We start from the raw sequence: 16266 nt of genomic DNA on the forward strand, positions 1-16266 counted from the left end.
TGTGGGGCCTACCTGCTCCACCGCCTCTTTATATCCTCAGGCTCCCGCTCCACACAGATGCACCGCCGCCACCACCGCTGTGGTGCAGTGCATTATAAATCATTAGTGAGGATTCAGTTTAATGCATTTTAACATCTGATTTCATTATTATTTACTCAAACTAGTTTAAAATTACAGCAGCAATAAAGAATATGTAAGCTCTTATTTGTGATGTGATACTATGACCGTAAATGGATATAACACTGAAAAGTGTTAGGAGATAGAATATAAATTGGAAGGGACAGGGTTAGCAAATCCTGTGATATTTGGCATTCTGTTACTTGGTTTATTTTTCTACCCTGATCTGTATGTAAAAGGATTGTTTGTTTTAATGTGCTATTAGGTTTAGACTACCTTGTGGAAACATAAATTGTCCAGTGCAAAGCTCTAGGTAGTGTTTATATTCATTGTTTCTTATCCTGCAGGGTGATGAGTTTGTGTATTGGGAGGACTGGGGAGAAACCCTGGTGAAGAAGACCACTCCTGTGCTGTGCGTACTGGATATTGAGAGTAACAACATCTCTGTGCTGGAGGGGATTCCTGAACACATTTCTCCTGGACAGGTTTGTGTTTTGCTGCATATTGCAGCTATTGTATACACTTCCATATTGAGAATCAATTTCCTCCTCAGTTTACCTCTAACTATCTTTCTAATTGTGGTTTGTGCAAGATGAGTCAATTTTAGAACCCAACCAAAATTGCCTCAAAATGCAAATCTTAACAATGAATCTGGTGGACTTAGCCCTGGCTAAGTCCAAGTGAAAATTCCAGTGATCCGAGATCTAGCATGTCCCTTTTATATGAGCCCATGCCTGGAGAAAACGCACGAGGTTCAGTGGAAAATTAATCTGATCAGTTCCTGTTATTTTTTTTGCGTTTGTCAATATTTCATATTTTTTTAAATTTGCATTATTAGATTTTAGAAACTAATTTAAATATAAAATTTGTGAATACCTCCAGTATCATTGCTGCATCGTTGTAATACAACTTTGGTGCCGTGCAGTGTCAAGGTTTTAGCCGCATTACAGGTACTTTTTGAAGTTGCTGGTATCAGTAAAAGCAAAACTACCTCCAAGGTGACCTTGCATTGTTTAAGTTTTACAACGGCATCCGTATAAATGCCTGCCTTTAATTTGCTTCAAATGTTAACAATGAAGATTTGATGGCCTCTGCTTCTATTTTTCAGTAAATATCTCACTAGTTAAACAGACCAGCAAATAGCACTCCATGAATAAGTTTAAGCCTGTGGGCATTGAGTTCTCCTTGAAACTTACAAAATTCTAACAGGACTAGACAGACTAGATGCAGGAAGGATGTTCCCGATGGCGGGGGAGTCCAGAACCAGGGGTCACAGTCTAAGGATAAGGGGTAAGCCATTTAGGACTGAGAGGAGGAGGAATTTCTTCACCCAGAGAGTGGCGAACTTGTGGAATTCTCTGCCACACAAGGCAGTTGAGGCCAATTCATTAAATATATTCAAGAAGGAGTTAGATATATTTCTTAAGGCTAAAGGGATCAAGGGATATGGGGAGAAAGTAGGGACAGGGTTCTGAATTTGGATGATCAGCAATGATCTCATTAAATGGCAGAACAGGCTCAAGGGGCCGAATGGCCTACTCCTGCTCCTGTCTTTCTTGCGCAAACTCCGCAGCAGTGCAAATCGGCACTGTAGCCACAGCTCTGCACTCGCATTGCTCCGCAACTGCTGTAGGTAGCTTTGCAGGTTCAATCTTCGACTTTTCTTCGGCAGATTAATTCACTCCAGTTTGAATATTTCTTTCCAGCTTTTTTGATGAGCGGGAATATTTTTGAGCTTTCTTTTAATCCCATAGTCTGTTAATTTGGATTCACTCCTGCGAAGAGGCCCAAGAAAGTGAGCTTGGCCAGTTTTTTTGATAGTGGTGCAGGCATGCAATGGAATGAGGACTGATTGCATTAGATTCAGAGGGAAAGAGTTAACTGCATAAACACAATGCAAAACTGTGTATTGTACTCTTCTACTGATTGAAACATTATTCCACATTAAGCAGAGTAATTTATCTTCTATTGAGCAAACAATTTAATCTTATGCCGATTTAAGTGTAAAATACTTTGTAATTACTCAAGGGAACTATGAGCAAGGAACCAATCTTTTATTGAGGCTCAAGTTCCAAGACACAAGTACGACCAATAGCATGGAATTTATTTTAAAAACGTACATAATCAGAGCTGCTCCAGAATCACTGACACACCAGCATCTGAAAGCGCCAATGCTTTTGGCAGGCTCACTATCTGGAAATGCCATTTACCAAGGGCACTGGAAGTCGTGTAGTTCCACCTGCAGGCGGACCTTGGGCTGCAGACTTTTCTGGTGCCAATATTGTTCTATTTTTATGCTTCTGCACTGTGGAGCCTCTCCATCTGATTTTTCTACCCAATTCCACTTTGTAACTCCCACCTGTAGCAGAAGGCTGTGCCTGAGAAGCTAACAGAATGAGTGGAGCTTGCCCAGTGAGGGCAAACGAGTTGGCAATGAAAGTTGAGATCCAGCTAATTGTATTACTTTTACCTGTTATATTTTGACTGTTTTAAGTTTAGTTTTAGTCTGTGATTATAATCATCATATTCCACAACTAAATTGAAACTTTGTTTATCGTGCTTTTTAACCAAATTTTCAACCGATCAGAATACTCTTTTTTCTGAGTGCTCACTCGCTGAAATGGAAAGGATCTACTTTATGTAACATGCTGCTTTTATCTTTGCTCCCACCTTGTGTTTGTATTTCAGGCATTTTGGGCTCCCAATGACACTGGCATCGTATTTGTTGGATGGGATCATGAGCCTCAACGGTTAGGCCTTGTGTACTGCACCAACAGAAAGTAAGAGAAAACCTCAAACTGTGGATCATTCAGTTGCCTAGCAGTAAAGGCATTGTCTGGTGTACTAATAAGCTACACAGACCAGATTGTCTCTGGTCATTTTCCTGGTCTTTGTTGAGTTTGCTAATCTTGGATGGGACAGCAATTGGGATGCTAGAATTGGGTTTGGTGCTCTCCGATTAGAGAGCGAGAATCAGTCGGGGTTCCTGGTCCTGATTTGCTGTCTAGGGACTCCTGTGGGAAAGTGCATGTGTGGATCCTGCGTGTAGTGCCCACCAGTCAAAAACTCACTGCCCAGGTTTTCACATGAATAGCAGCCACTTGGCTAAGAATTTGGAGGGCTGGCAACACCCATGATATTTGATAAATGAATACACTGTTTAAAGAGCACTGCTAAAATTAACATTTTTGCTAGAAGTACCTCAGCAAAGATGAGTGCCTTCAATAAAGTGGGGGTGGGGGGGTAGCAGAGAAAATTGTCAAAAAATATGGCAGTATTTTTGTAAGAATATTACCTAAGTGCTAAAGTTCAATTGGACTGCACGTTGAGAAAGGGATTGTTATTTGATGGCTATGTGCAGAAAATAGTTCCAAAAATTCATAATCAATGTGTGAAAGCAATACAGCATTTTAAGTTATCCAATTTGAGATTGTGTTATATTTCTGAAACAACTTGAAAGACATTAAATTATGAAGTACGTTTTTGTTCATTTACAACATGAAACTACCAGCAATAATATGTAGATTCTACAATGGCTGCAGCAGCATTGTACAAAATCCATACTTTTATTGATATAGACATTCTTATTATGAACACAGCTAGCTTTTGCTGGACACTTTTATTGAGCACGTGGACTAGGTACAGTATCTGTAGAGGCTTCCATCTTGACTGCTGCCTTGTGGGTAGCCTAGTGCCTCATGGGTAATGTAGTCTTAATATACATACAGCTGGGTAGTGTAGTCTTATACATACAGCTATATACAGCTCTACGGCTCCACCTAGTGTCCACTATAGAATGACATGTTATTGATCATTACATCCCCCTTTCTTTGAGGTTTAACAAAACCAATATCAATCAACTTTCAAGAAAACAATAAAGATAATATCAGTAACACTTTTGTTAGTGCTCTATAAACATAAACATTTTCAAAACAGTCAACACATTTTCAAAGCTTTACATTGTACTCAAAGATTAAGTCTATCAGGCTCTTTTACTTCACGTGTGGATCTTCTCAACACGGGTAAGTCTGATGTGTCTTCATGAGATTGTTCTGGCGGTGAATGACAAGATGCAGTTGCGGCATTGTCATCAATCTGCTCTTGAATAGTCTCTTGTGTTTTTAGGAGGGAACGGCGGTTCCTCCTGAGAATCTGTCCTTCCTCAGTTCTAACAGTGTATGACCTTGGTCCTACTTCCTCAAGAACTGTAGCTTTCCTGTTCCATGCATCTGGATCCTCAATCCTGACAACATCATCCCTTGTCAATGGTTTTAGAGTTTTGGATGACTTGTCATAGTATGATTTCTGTTTCAGCTTTAACAGCTGAAGTCTCTGTCTCAGTTCCTCACTTTGCTGTTCTTTTGCACAGCAGGGTAGCGTGGTGCGCAACTTGCGACCCATTAGTAGTTCAGCAGGTGAAGAACCACAGTCTAAAGGTGAGGCTCGGTAGCTCAGCAGGGCGAGATAAGGATCAGACTTGCTTTCTGTCGCTTTCTTCAGTAGCTGCTTGAGAACTTGAACACCTTTCTCTGCCTTACCATTCGACTGAGCATACAAAGGACTGGATGTGATGTGCTGAAAGTCATAATGTGCTGCAAACTGTTGCCACTCCTTACAGTTGAAGCACGGACCATTGTCGCTAACGGCAATCCTGGGAATTCCATGTCTGGCGAAGATAGATTTCACATGCATTATGATACTGCTTGCTGTGGTGCTTGAGAGCAGCGCCATCTCAGGATAGTTCGAATAGTAGTCAATCACTATTAGATAGTCTTTACCATTTAAATGAAAAAGGTCCATACCAACCTTTTGCCATGGTGCTGTTGGTATGTCAGCTACTATCATTGGTTCCTTTGCTTGTTTGTTTTGGTGTTTCTGACATGTCTCACATTTGCCTATCATGTTCTCAATGTCCTTATTTATGCCAGGCCAATAAACAGTGTCTCTTGCCCTCCTTTTGCATTTTTCAATTCCGAGGTGTCCCTCATGAATCCTTTTGAGCATGTCTTGACGTAGAGCCTGTGGAATGACTATCCTGTTCTGTTTTAGTAATAGTCCACTTGCGACACTCAATTCTGACCTTATGTGAAAATATTTTGGACAGGAACCTTTTGGCCAACCATGATGAATGTTCTCTATTACTGTTTGTAACACTGTATCTTTTACTGTTTCTTCTGCCATTTGCTTTGATTTTGTGTCTGACACGGGCAGCGCAGCAGTGACCATACTCACATGAACATCCACGTCTTCTTCAGTAGAGCTCACATGACTCATTGTGGGTGCTCGGGATAGTGCATCTGCTAACACTATGTATTTGCCTGGTGCGTAGATCAGTTCAAAGTCATATCTTTGCAGCTTCATCATGAGTCGTTGAATCCTTGGAGACATCTCATTCAGGTTTTTTTTTATGATGGCAACCAGAGGGCTGTGGTCTGTCTCAACTGGGAAGGTGGGAAGTCCATATATGTAGCCATGAAACTTTTCTAGTCCAACTACCAAGCCTAGACATTCCTTTTCGATCTGGGCGTATCGACACTCCGTATCAGTCATAGACCTGGAGGCATAGGCAACAGGCTTCCAATCTTCACCCTCTGCTTGTAGCAAGACCGCACCTAGGCCATCTTTTGATGCATCCGTTGACACTTTGATTCTTTTTGTTGGGTCAAAGAAGGTGAGTACAGGTGTGGTTGTCAGCACTGTTTTGAGGTTTATCCACTCTTGTTCATGTCTTTCTGTCCATGCGAACTCATTTGTTTTATGTAGCAGGTCTCGCAGACAGGCTGTCTTGGCTGACAAGTTAGGAATGAACTTTCCAATGAAGTTTATCATCCCCATGATGCGTAGCACTCCTTTTTTGTCAGTGGGTCGGGGCATTTTGAGTATGGCGTTTACTTTTTCCATATCTGGCTCTATTCCTTTACCAGATAGATTATCTCCTAGGAAAGTGACTTCCTGGACGCCAAACTGACACTTGGCTTTGTTGAGCTTCAGTCCATTCCGGCGTATGCTCTGTAGCAATTTAGTCAGTCTCTCATTGTGTTCTTTCAGTGTGGAGCCCCAGATGATGATGTCATCAACATAGACCCGAACTCCTTCCAGACCTTCAATTATGTGTTCCATCGCTCTATGAAAGATTTCAGATGCAGATATTATCCCGAAAGGCATTCTGAGGAAACAATACCTGCCAAATGGTGTGTTGAAGGTACAGTATTTGGTGCTCTCTTCATCCAGTTTTAGTTGCCAAAATCCTTGTGAGGCATCAAGCTTTGTAAAGTATTTGGCACTTGACATTTCACTGGTGATTTCTTCTCGCTTGGGAATCTGGTAGTGTTCACGTTTTATGTTTGCATTTAAGTCCTTTGGATCCATGCATATTCTTAGATCATTGTTCTTTTTCTTTACACATGCCATGGAGTTAACCCAGTCTGTTGGCTCTTCGACTTTCCTGATGACTCCTAGTGTGGTCATTCTGTCCAGTTCATTCTTGAGCCGGTCACGCAGGGGTGCTGGAACTCTTCGTGGAGCATGTACCACTGGCTGAGCATCCTCCTTTAGCTGGATCTTGTATGTGAATGGTAGAACTCCAAATCCTTTGAACACATCCTGGAAATTACTCACTACAGAATCCACTGAGTCATCTGGTCTGCTTATGGCACAGTTTATACGGTAGACTCTCTTGACCAGTTCTAAGTCTTCACAAGCTTTGTCACCTAATAGTGAATCAAGTCTTTCAGCCACAACAGAAAACCTGAGATGATACACTTTGTCTTTGACTGTCACTTTAAGTCTGCATACACCTAAGCTATCTATTTTCTGTCCATTATAGTCCTTCAGTAGTACTGACTTTTTCTGTATTTTGGGGTTTTTCATATTGTTAATGTCACTCATACTGATTAAGTTTGCTTTTGCCCCAGTGTCTAGTTTCAAGGTAACTAATGCTCCATTTACCTGCAGTGGGATCATCCATTTGTCCTCTGTTACTGCATTAACTTTATGTTCAGCATTGTCCATTTCTGAGGGCTGCACATTTTCTGTATCCTTTTTGATATTGTCACATGACACCATTCCTACAAAAAATGTCTCACTTAAATCAGTGTCCTCAATTACATTAACTCGTTGCCCTTTCTTAGTTTTTACTTTTGAAAAGCATTGTTTGGCAAAGTGATTCTTTCCATTACACTTTGTGCACATTTTTCCAAACGCTGGGCATTGTCTTAACTGGTGTTTGTAACCACAGCGTTTACAATTAAAAAATTTCATCCTCCGATTGCTTTTCATTTCTGTTCTGCCCACGTTTCTTCCCCTTGTAGGACACAGCACCGACAGCAGCATTATCACTCATTACAATCGCATCATTATTGATTTCACTGAAAGTCTTCGCGTGCTTTCAAGCTAGCTCGCTGGCTTGGCATATTTTCACCGCATTTTCCAAATTTAGTTTGGTTTCTCTCAACAGACGTTCCCTGACTTTTTTTATCATGAATACCAAACACAATCTGGTCACGAATCATGGATGCTTTGAGCTCAGAGAAATTACATGTCTGTGCTTTCAGTTTCAGATCAGTTATAAAGCTATCAAAAGTCTCATTTTGCTGCTGTGTCTGAGAACGGAAGATGTATCTTTCATAGGTCTTACTCTTTTTGGGAGAGCAATGTGCATCAAATTTTTTTAGCACATCTTCTAATTTTTCTCTGTTCTCCTCTGGATTAAATACAAATGTATTAAATACCTCTATCGCCTGTGGGCCTGCAACCGTAAGCAGCAACGCCACCTTCCTTGCGTCTGGCTTCGTACCGAATCCGATGGCTGCAATGTAGAGTTCGAATTGTTGTTTAAGAGTCTGCCAATTGTAGTCGATGTTTCCTGTGAGTTTCAAACGCTCTGGTGGCTTCAAATTCTCCATGTCGCTTTTCACAATTTTCAGCAGATCTTCACCATCCTGGTACCATCTTGTGTTCATTAATAAATAGACATTCATATTATGAACACAGCTAGCTTTTGCTAGACACTTTTATTGAGCACATATGGACTAGGTACAGTATCTGTAGAGGCTTCCATCTTGACTGCTGCCTTGTGGGTAATGTAGTCTTAATATACATACAACTGGGTAGTGTAGTCTTATACATACAGCTATATACAGCTCTACGGCTCCACCTAGTGTCCACTATAGAATGACATGTTATTGATCATTACAATGGAATCCCTGGCCTAGAAATTCAGTGGGCTTTGCGCCCAGTTACCGCCAAAAGAGTGCTTCTGCGCCAGTCTGCAAATTACGGGCGAACTTCATTGACGCGCTAATTGCGGCGGTAGCCGTTAGCACTGCGCCGCCACCGATGACGTCATCGGTGTGCGCAGCGCCCCGGTACCGCCCCGACACCGGCCCGACCCCCATCTTCAGTAGCAGCCACCTCTTCCGTGGCGGCCGCTAATAACATTCGGAGACCGGGTCCGTAATGCAGCCTTAGTGGGGCGCTTTAAGATGGAGGTGCGGAAGCGGCCGCCTGCCCGCACCTCCTTCCCCGGCCTCCTCCACCCCCCCCCCCCCCCCCCCGCGGCATTGCCGGCTGGTTTCCGGGAGCCCGGCACTTCTCCGTTGTGCCGGGCTCTTTTGCCAGCACTCGCGATCGGGGCTCCGGCTGCTGCAGGCACCTCCCCCTTAAGAGAGGGAGGAAGGCCTGCAGTACCGCAGCCTGCCGCTCCGCTGCGGCCACTAGCGCGCCGATATTCAGTTTCAGCGCCCCAAGCGGGGGCGGTCACACCCTTGAACAGCGGCCGTCCTCGACTTTGGGCGCTGAAACTGAATATCGGCTGGGCGCGAGTGGCTCCGCACCCAGCGGTAAATTCTGGCCGCCAGCGAGCTGGCGGGGCTATAGCTAATTTCTAGGCCCCTATGTTTTAATCTTTATGACTGTATCTAGAAATATAGGTTTAGGCTTTCCACTCAACCATTGCACTGGTGGAACTGAGTTTGACCCAGCAGGGAGGAAGCGAAAGCCTAGGCCATAACTAATTTCTATAAAACAAAATCAGCAATCGTATTCATTTTTAGCCACTTTCTCACTGCTTAGCTCTCTACCACTGTGAGGACTGAGCATCATATAAACTTGTGTTTTCTAGCTTTTCCTGACCTCATGAGTTGTCCCCAGTGGGGGGGGGGGGGGGGGGTTAAAATGGAGACTGGGTATTGCCTATGCTGTGTCACAACCACCCCCCCGGCCCGGCATTTTAACTCTGGGGTTTTCGGTAGCATCGAGGCTGCTGCCACGGACAGGCGGGCCTGCATTAATATTGAAATGTTAGGGTCCGAAGACGTCATTCAGGCACGTTTCCTTAGGCTCCTGGTGGTGGTCTGCAGCTATGCAATCGCCTGCTGGCCATCGCGTCATTCCTGCCAGCTTTGGGCGGGAGTCTGATGTCAGAAATTAAAATGAAGCCTGGGAGTTAAAATGGACCACTCCAGCACCATCATTGGCCCAGCCCCCACATGCCACAATCTCGCCTCAGGTTAAAATCGGGACTTCAAATCCTGTTTGTTCCTGGTATAAAAAGTAAATTTAAAAGAAAATCAGTGTTGTCTCAGGCAGGAGTAAAAGTAAAAGTGAAAAGACTAATATCTGCAGAAAGGTAATCAATCAACCAACCAAAGCTGTACCTGCCACCTAATTGCTCCATTCTTGTTGGCTCCCACAATAATGTGTGCACCAATGAAAATTTTATACTGCATTTAAACTGGTTATATATCTTCATTTGGTGGAGAAGAATAGAGCAGTGCCCTGCAAATTTTCAGATTACACCTTAAAGTTGCTGCGGCATTTTCCCAAGTTTTAACTCATCCTGACCATAATTATATAACCCACTAGTGAATTTCCAGTTGCCTTGCTCACAGTTAAACAAAGCAAGTTCCTGAGGAGGGAAAAGGGGCAGGTTTTATATTTTTTTTAAAACAAATTATTTTGAGCAATTTATGGGAACCCAGTGGCCAGTTTGTGCAGTTTTGGGGTAATATACTCTAACTATAGAATAGCAATTATTGTACGTCATACAGTATGACACCTTTAATATTGAAAATACTCGTCACAGCACCACCTACAGGAGTAACAGGTATTGCAGGTGCTTGGAATGAGTTTTCAGTGAGACATGCACACCACATCTCAAATTTAATATATCATTTATTTTTCTTAAAGCTCTTGTCACAATAGCAATGTGTACAAAATGTTCTCTGTAACTTGCCCTTTGCAATAAAAATTTTTGTGCCTTTCCCAAATATTCATAGGAGTCATCTGGAGCTGGCTAGTTGGACCAAAACGTGTTTTCCAGTCCTGTACATCCTTGTGTTACTGTCTAATATATTTTTGTTTTAAATGAATTTTATTATCATTATGTTGAACTGATATTCTTTCTTCTAGGTCTGGACTGTACTATGTGGATCTGACAGGTGGTAACTGTGGTAAGTGACTCCTGTTGGGTGAACTGTTTTCATACTGTTGGTTGTGTTTTAACAGCATTGCGGGCAGAACACGTGGAGTTTGTGTCCACTTGCACTGAACCTGGCGAGTGAATTTTGCTTTACATGTGAGATTGTGGAGCGCAGGTCATGTATGTGAGATACAGTGTATTGTGGGATGAAAATTGGCAGAAGTGATGCCAGCTGGCTTTTGCTGTGCAGCACCTACAATGTGAAACTGCTGTTTAGCGATGTAGCCTTCGTGTGAGCACCATTTCAGAACTGAGGAAATACTGGCAGAGTTTGTATCTTTGGTGCATTTTTCCTTCACGCTGGCATACAGTGCAGAAAAAAGACAGCTTAAATGTCGCTGAGTTGGGGTATGTAGGGCTTTGCTGTGAGAGGGACACGAGACTGCATGTCACTCCAATCTGGCAGTTGCAGCTGTGATGACACCTTCAGTTGGTGGAGTGTCTGGCAGAAGTGGAGCTTTCCATTTTAGAGTGCAACAGTGTATGTAGGCAGCCTGTTCAACCCCATGGCAGGCATGGTTCCAGTCAGCAGAATTGCAGAGCAAGACTGGTGATGGGTGTTGAAGTTTGTGTCTCAGACTTATGCTTTTGAACCTGTATATAATTTGGGATTTCACTTTCATGGAATACTGTTGTCATGGAGACAACATGTGTTTTGTCTTTTTCCTGAGGAATGCCATTTTGCCACACCGATATTAAAGTTGGGCAAAAATATTTTGCGCAACAAAGCCAGCTTTACCCCATCATCAACACCAAAACACTTTCAGCTATCTCAATACACTATCTGAGAACAAACTTGACCCTCTGATTCAAAAGCAATAGTCTCTGATGCTATCTGGATCACCTACAGGCCATGCACCGTCCCTCCCTCTCTGATAAGGAGGCAGTGATAGCCAATGGACACGAAAGGCGAAAAGAGCAATAACTTGAATTAATTTGGAAATGGAATATATTTCTGGAATAAGGGAAATATTATAGTTGGAACTGCTCAAAACAATATTATTGCCATCTAATGATGATGATTCTGTTGTGACATCCTTAAAGGTGTCTTCATGAAAATAAGTGTTTGACAAACCTTTTGCTTGGGGAGGGGGAAGTCCTCAAGGGTCATGCATCACACCCCAATTACATCACCAGTAAACTATATTAAAATGCACTTTGCTGCAAGTGATGACATCCTATATGTGGCAGAACCCTTCATTTTTTTTACATTTTTGGGAAGACTTTAGGGCAAATCTTCAGAGACGCTGTCCCAATACAGTCTTGCTCAATGGGAGAAGAGATCAGAGAATTAGACACAGGTGGGACTGATTCACTGCTTACCTGATTCTCTGATCCGTGCTCTTGTCGGGTGAGACTCCTCACTGCAAGCAGAGTCTCAGAAAATGTATCCTCGTGTCCTTTGAAATACATGTGTTGTGCATGCTGAAGTTGAGTTTTTCGCTTTTCTCTCACAGTGCAACTTTCATCTCAAACAAATGCTGTTTGGTCTCCTCGGCTCAGTCCTGACAAGTGTCGCATTGTCTACTTTGAAGGTGATACAGGTGGACCCCACCACCAGTGCAGCCGACTTTGCATGGTTAGTGATTAAATACAAAGTAGACAAAATACACCTCTATATATTTCTATTTTGGCGGTGGGTTATTAACAGCAGTACACATAAAACCCGGCAGCTAAAGGGAGGCGAAGACTGCTGCATGGAAGATGTAAGTGCTTTTCCAGCACTGCTTGTGGGTCAGGAGGAGCAGGAGTGCTTCCCCCTGCACCCCCTAAGCTAAACTGCTTCCCTCCCTGCGCTTGGAACCGCCACCAACCCAAACCCCTCGCGATTGGACATAGAAACATAGAAAAATAGGAGCAGGAGTAGGCCATTCGGCCCTTTGAGCCTGCTCCGCTATTCACTATGATCATGACTGATCCTCTAGCTCAATACCATATTCCTGCTCTCTCCCCATACCCCTTGATGCCTTTTGTGTCTAGAAATCTATCAATCTCCTTCTTAAATATATTCAGTGACTTGGCATCCACAGCCTTCTGTGGTAGAGAATTCCACAGGTTCACCACCCTCTGAGTGAAGAAATTTCTCCTCATCTCAGTCCCTCCCCCGCATGATTGGTCCTACTTTCACATCCGTGATTGGAACCCCCACATCAGCGATGGGACCCCATCGACCTCCCTGTGATCACCGACCCCCCCCAACTCTGCCCCCGATCTACCGAACCACGCTGCACCCACCCCCCTCATGATTTCTAGCCCGAGGAGCAAGAAACCGCCATGCTCCTGAGCTGGGGCCTGTTCTGCAACGTTTCCCACCTGGCAGTTTAAAACTCCACAGTGTTCGGCAGAACATCCCCCCATCTGCTTGGAAATCCCGCCCCACTAATTATCCAGGCCATTATTGGAATTACTGTGGAATAAGGCACCCCTGTTGCCTGTGGAGAGAATTGTCGTGGAGTCACTACTGAAGGTAGGTTGCCACCTGTCTACTTTTGAACCGGACAGTCTAATTTCAAGGTTGGCTTTCTGGTAGGTTTGAAAACTGGAGATGAAAAGTTCAGTTTCCATTCCCTGTATTTAAGAGTTTTGTGTGTGTGGCCTGTGGTTTTTTTTTTTTTAAGTGCACTCAACTTTATGTCTTAAGCATTGCTCTTGTCCAGCTCTCTGCCCCAGTCTTGTTTTGGACTGGGCTATGGTCAGCCCAACTGAAAGATATTGGCAACAGTAGATACCTAATGGAGGGAAAAAGGGATTTTGTCTTATTTTATTTACACCAAACAAAAAAGCCAACAACTGTAACAGACCCATTGCTCTTTTTCAGTATGACTGGTACACGAAGGTGACCTCCACTGTGGTGGACATTGTGAATCGACCAGATGAAGGTTAGTGCGACTTTAGTGCGTAGATTTTGTAAAACTGTTTGAGGCTTCAAATCTGCTGTAGATTGAATTTTTTTTAGAACATCTCACATTTGCATTTAGTCCAGTTTTCTCACCTTTTCCTCTCTCTCCTCCAGCAGGCACTAACTCTTGTTGGGGTGCAGTTCCATGTGTAAGCCCAGATAATGAGAATCAGCAGGCTATTGAACTGTGGGCTTTCAGGCGCAGGTCTGTGGACAGCAGTCAGAAGTGGGAATACTGACTAAATTGTTTCCCTCCCTAGCCTGGGAGTACTGAAGCCAGTTGTAGCCCCCAGCTGCTGCCCTGGCTAAGATCAACTGACTCAGCATAGTCTATGAATCAGACACGGCACCTTCTGGTCTACAGGAAACTTTCTGGTATCCGGCACTGACGGGACCGAGCTGGTGCCGTACCATCAAAACTGCCGTAGAAACCAGCGCTAATGTTAAAACATACGGAGCTTTTGAGCTCCGTGTGAATCAACAAACCCTGTTGCTTAGCAACAGCTTCAAAACAGTCGGCCGCAGCTTAAAAGCGTCTCTGTAGCTAAGCAACAGCTTCAGCTAGACCTTGCAGAGCCTGACTGGAAAAAAAAAAGCAACGAGAAGTAAAAAACTTATAGGAAACGGCTCCTGAATTTTGCCGGTAGATAGAGCTTTCCGGACATTTAACCTCCGGTTAAACGAAAGTTTCCTGTATATGCTTTGCTACACAGGGTGGTGCCCCTAGGCCATTTACCCATCAAAGTCTCATGTATTTTCTGGTGTGGGTCACTGGATAGCAATCCGGAGAAGGAACCCATGCACATTTTCCCTCCCCTAATTACAGCTCCCTTACCACCATTCCAGCTGACAAAAGCTAGCTCAGTACAGGCTGGAAATCAAACTTGAGACCTCCTGGTCTTTTTCCTGTTATATGCTGGCTCTGCTACCTGAGATGTTGGGGGTAAAGCTACAAATGTCTCCCATAAGGAAAGCTCCACAGTCCTGTTAAATATAGTTGGATTTGGATATCAATTATCAGTTTTGATTTACAATAGAGTAAGTATGTTATTTGCACTGCACTCAATGTTCCAATAATAGAGCAAAGGAATCTCTGCTATTCTGTTTTGCAGTTACCTAACCAATAACTTTACACTTGCTTTCATTAAAACATGTCTGTTATTTTAAAAATTTTGAGCTTTGTAAAATGATATTGTGTCAGTTCAGTACATAGCAAAAAATTATTCATTTTATAACATTTCCTGATTGCATAACTTGGCGAGCTGTCTTCTGAAATAGTTTAACCTCCTTCTCATTGTATTGTTGCTCCAATAAGCTAGAATGTTTGGAGTGTTCTATTTCCTTACAGGGAAGCTTGAAGCATATCCTGGGCTTTGAGTCGAACTCTTATCCCCAGTGGCTGAGGTCTGCTGGTTGACGATTGGGCTGCCCCTAGTGTTATGCCTCCTGGTGTCAATCACACCATCACTTATGGGGTGGTGAGAAGGAAAGTTGTGTAAGGTGTTTGGTTTCCTCATCCTTACAAGGGTTCTTTTACTCTGGGTTTTACAGGAACAAAATGGTAGACAACACAAAGGTTTAGGTTCAACCCAAAACTGTTAGTTTATTAAAACCAACAAAACACAGACAAAACCCTGTTGAGATTTGGCTGAAACTTACAATCACCCATACGGCCGGTCGTTACCGTTGCGGATTGTAGGCCTGGATCGGAGATGACCTGTCCCCGTCCTCCTTTATCTGACTGCAGCTGCCTACACCGCAAACCCCTTGTAGAGTCAACTGACTTTACAATCACCCGTCCGGTTGGTCGTGGCCGACGTCGATTGCAGGCTGGGAGCTGGAGATGACCATCTTCCTTTCCTTCTTGCACCTGGCAGTTGCTGTAGTCAGAGCTAGCTTCCAAGAGAGAGAGCTCTGGTGTGGTTCCTTCTTATAGTTCTTTTAGTCACCTGGCCCCATGCTGGGCCTCCCCCCAACCAGTTTCGGTTGTCGGTTTGCTGAACTGTCTGACATTCACACCTCGTCAACCTGTAATTCAATCACTGGAGGTGTACAGAGTTGTGAGATCGAAGATAACTCCTTATCTCCTCTCCCGCTTTCCGAAACGCATATTCAATGTGATTTCTATTACTGTTGATGGGCGGTTGGCTGATTGTCTGCTCAGGACTTGTGTATCTTCCATTCATGTCAGGAAGTCGATCGTGACCCCCATTGTTTCAGTTAAACTCAGAGCATTGTCCAGATGTTCATTTTTCCCATCGAAACCAATCATGATTCAAGGCCTCACAGTTCAATGTCAATTTCCTTTTCAGAGTTAATCATGAGTCAAAGCTTTCATTGTCCAGTATCAATGTGTTCTCCAAGAACTGTAGACTTTGATGACTGGCACCTTTTCTGTGACTTGAAGTTTAACCGTTTCATGCCCTTACCACTGGGCCAAACAGGCTTTCAGCATTTTGCTATTGTACAGGGTTTTTAAAAAAATCTACATATCCCCCCGTTAATGTCTCTTTATAAACTAGAGACATTACTCTTGACGAATTCTACTTCTTCTTTGCCTTTGGGTGCATTGCCAGTCTCAACCAAATCTTTACATTTCACTTTTATTACTTAAATACATACATACATTTGGTTCAAACATTCTGAACCTCCTGTTTCAATCTTTTAAGTTTCCCCCTTGTCTTCCTTTTTAATTTACACGACAAGATTAATAGATACAACATAATACACAATTGTACAATTACCAACACATGCGACACAATTCGAATCC

At 43.2% G+C, this 16266-nt stretch overlaps 1 protein-coding gene across 1 annotated transcript in view; it reads left to right on the plus strand.

Moving 5' to 3' along the window:
• LOC147110960 (acylamino-acid-releasing enzyme-like) overlaps positions 1–16266 on the plus strand; it is a 130028-nt gene that overhangs the window by 57849 nt on the left and 55913 nt on the right. The window contains exons 7-11 of the mRNA XM_086001386.1: positions 465–602; positions 2806–2897; positions 10528–10568; positions 12055–12176; positions 13416–13476. Of these exons, the coding sequence (XP_085857512.1) occupies positions 465–602; positions 2806–2897; positions 10528–10568; positions 12055–12176; positions 13416–13476 (454 nt within the window). The remainder of the gene's footprint in view (positions 1–464; positions 603–2805; positions 2898–10527; positions 10569–12054; positions 12177–13415; positions 13477–16266) is intronic.

Source organism: Somniosus microcephalus, chromosome 11 (genome assembly GCF_052327205.1).
Source record: "Somniosus microcephalus isolate GS21.2 chromosome 11, FLI_Smic_1.0, whole genome shotgun sequence".
NCBI classification, from domain to species: domain Eukaryota; kingdom Metazoa; phylum Chordata; class Chondrichthyes; order Squaliformes; family Somniosidae; genus Somniosus; species Somniosus microcephalus.